This window comes from Osmerus mordax, chromosome 15 (genome assembly GCF_038355195.1).
Source record: "Osmerus mordax isolate fOsmMor3 chromosome 15, fOsmMor3.pri, whole genome shotgun sequence".
Classification (NCBI taxonomy): Eukaryota; Metazoa; Chordata; class Actinopteri; order Osmeriformes; family Osmeridae; genus Osmerus; species Osmerus mordax.
In genome coordinates, this window is record NC_090064.1 from 6,350,324 (window position 1) to 6,352,823 (window position 2,500).

Sequence of the window (2,500 nt, forward strand, 5' to 3'; positions counted from 1 at the left end):
TGTTCCCAGCGTGGACTCGACCCCGGCACTGTGGCCGTGTCCTCTGCCTCTCCGTGAGGCCGTGGCTGCTGACGGGGCTCTCATCTGGCCCCCTCGGCATGCTGGCTCCACTCTGCCGAACACGGATAGAAACAGACAGCTGCTGGGCAGGGGGGCGGGGGGGCTGTCTCAATGCCAGACGCAGGGACTCACAGCGAACGACAGCGCTCGCGTTCGCAACAGGCACGCACGCGCCGCTCTGCTCATCTCTCTGTTTGCTGACTGTGTGTGTGCCTGTGTGTGTGTGTGTGTGCTGTGTGTGTTGCAGACCATAAAGCACCTGCGCACGGCAGAGTTCAAGCCCTACGTGGTGATGATCAACCCCCCGGGCATGGAGAGACTCCGGGAGACCAGGAAGAACGCCAAGGTCATCTCAGGCAAGGACGACAAAGGGATCGCCAAGCCTTTCACGGTACGACCGCATCCTCTCTCACGCTCTCTCACGAGCCCTGTATCACATTATACACATAACACGATAGAGGAACTATTCACAGTTTCCAATAACTTTTATTTTCATCGTTTGTTCTTTTTTTTGTTTGTTTTTTTCACCCGCTGCTTGTAGCATGTTGTGATAAACGACCGAATGCTAGAATGGTCAGGGGTAGACTGTGTTGAAGAGGCAGAGCGGGGTGTTTCGGTGGGAGGGTGTTTTGGAGGTGTTTTGATGGTGGTGTGTTGGGGCCTGCTGGTGGCGCATGGTCTTTCTGCTGGTTAGCAGCAGGTCATCAGACCACTACCACTCCTGCCCCAGAGATACCATTTCTGTTATTCTACACATTGTGTGTGTGTGTGTGTGTGTGAGAGAGAGTGTGTGTGATGAGGTCATACCTGCACACCTTTTTTTGGCCTGCACAGCCGGGCCCCACGTGAAACCAATTAGAGGCGGTGCGTGGTGCCTCTGAGGCGGGCGTGCGGCGTGCTGAGGGAGGGGGGGGGGGGGGGGGGGGGGAAGGGTGGGGGGGGTGCTTGATGGCTTTCCCAGCTCCGCCGCAGGGTCCGTCGCTCGCGTGTCTCTCCCGCGGCGGTGGCAGGTGGAGTTGGGGGTGGGGTGGGCCTGGGCCTGGGCCAAAAAACACCGGTCACCGACGCCACACGTCGGAGAATGACGTGATGAGACGGACAGGGGGGAGGGAGACCCGCCTGTCATGTCCGAGTCATGGAGACTCTGTGTCGGAGTCGCGGTTGAAAGACCTGCTGTCAGATTGGGGCGGGAGGAGAGGGGGGGAGGCTGGGGGGGGGGGGGCGTCGGAGGAAGTGTGACCCGACCGCAGGTGCAGGTTGGTCTCAGCGGTAGTCCGCCTCTTTCTTCACCTCCTTCCACCCCCTGCAGGCTCCAGACCAACGCTCCGCCCCGCCTCCGACACCTCCCCCTGCGAGCGTGTCTTCTCCACTCACTCACACGCTCCGAGGTGTTAGTCCTCACACACACACACACACACGGTGTGTTGTGAGTGTGACCTAACTCATAGCAGGTCTCCGGGAGAGAGGACACGGGGTCAGTGAGCGAGGGAGGGCGGCAAGGGCTCTGTGTGTCTCTCTCTCTGCTGAGCTGTCGGAGCAGACGGCCTCGCCAAGTCCTCTGATGACCCCCCCCCCAACCACCCGGCCTCTAACCTCAACAAGTTCACGCTTGGTGTGCTAGGGGAGGTGGAGGGGAAGGTGAGGGGGCTTGAGTTCTCTGCTTTCCGTTGCTCGACTAAATTCTCGGAGATGGCGGGGTTGGGGGAGGGCGGAGGTGGGGGTGGGGGGGGGGCAGTTCTTTCACCTGTCTGGCCTCTTCGGTGCCTCTCTCGGATTCCCACCGAGGCTCCGGAGACGCGAGCCCAGCTAGCCATTGTTCACTACCTATCAGACACACTGTATTTCAGCCGGGTCACTGAGTCACCCTGCCGTCTGTAAACCCCGATGAGTAGTGACAGCCGAGCTAGACGCCCGATCCCTGCCACTGAATCCCTGAAAGGAAAACCTTGTTTGGTGTGTTCTACGTCATATATCACCCCTAACCTACCGTATTTCTATCCCACAGAGTGACACAGGCCAGTCTGGGATATGAATAAAGCGTCCCCCGTTTTCTTTTCTTCACATAAAGCGGACTGCCGAGAAACAGTCCTTTCATTGTTTTAGCAGGGCAGCCTTCAGAACAGAGAGCTGGAGAAGGGTTACTGATGGACCTACAGTGTGTTCATGGCATATCTGTTTTCAGCCACGGCCCAAACTGTATGAGAGCCCTCAAACAGGTGGAGCTTCAGTCTGGTATTCTGTTGCGACGCGGACGTTGTGGAACTGGACCTCAGTAACGGCCGTCAAGGAAAAAGTCATCAAGAGAAGGGTTCGTCTCAGCCAGGCTGTGACACTGCTTCCATCGTCCACAGAGAATAAAAATCAGGGACCTTTTAGCCGAACCAAATCTGCTCAGTTTTTTTTTTTTTTTTTTTATGTCTTTTTGATACAGAGGGCAGGT

General features: G+C 57.4%; 1 protein-coding gene across 1 annotated transcript in view; it reads left to right on the plus strand.

The window, feature by feature from the left end:
• Positions 1-2,500, plus strand: part of mpp7a (MAGUK p55 scaffold protein 7a) — an 8,382-nt gene that overhangs the window by 1,514 nt on the left and 4,368 nt on the right. The window contains exons 2-3 of the mRNA XM_067252184.1: positions 10-211; positions 308-451. Coding sequence (XP_067108285.1) covers positions 10-211; positions 308-451 — 346 coding nt within the window. The remainder of the gene's footprint in view (positions 1-9; positions 212-307; positions 452-2,500) is intronic.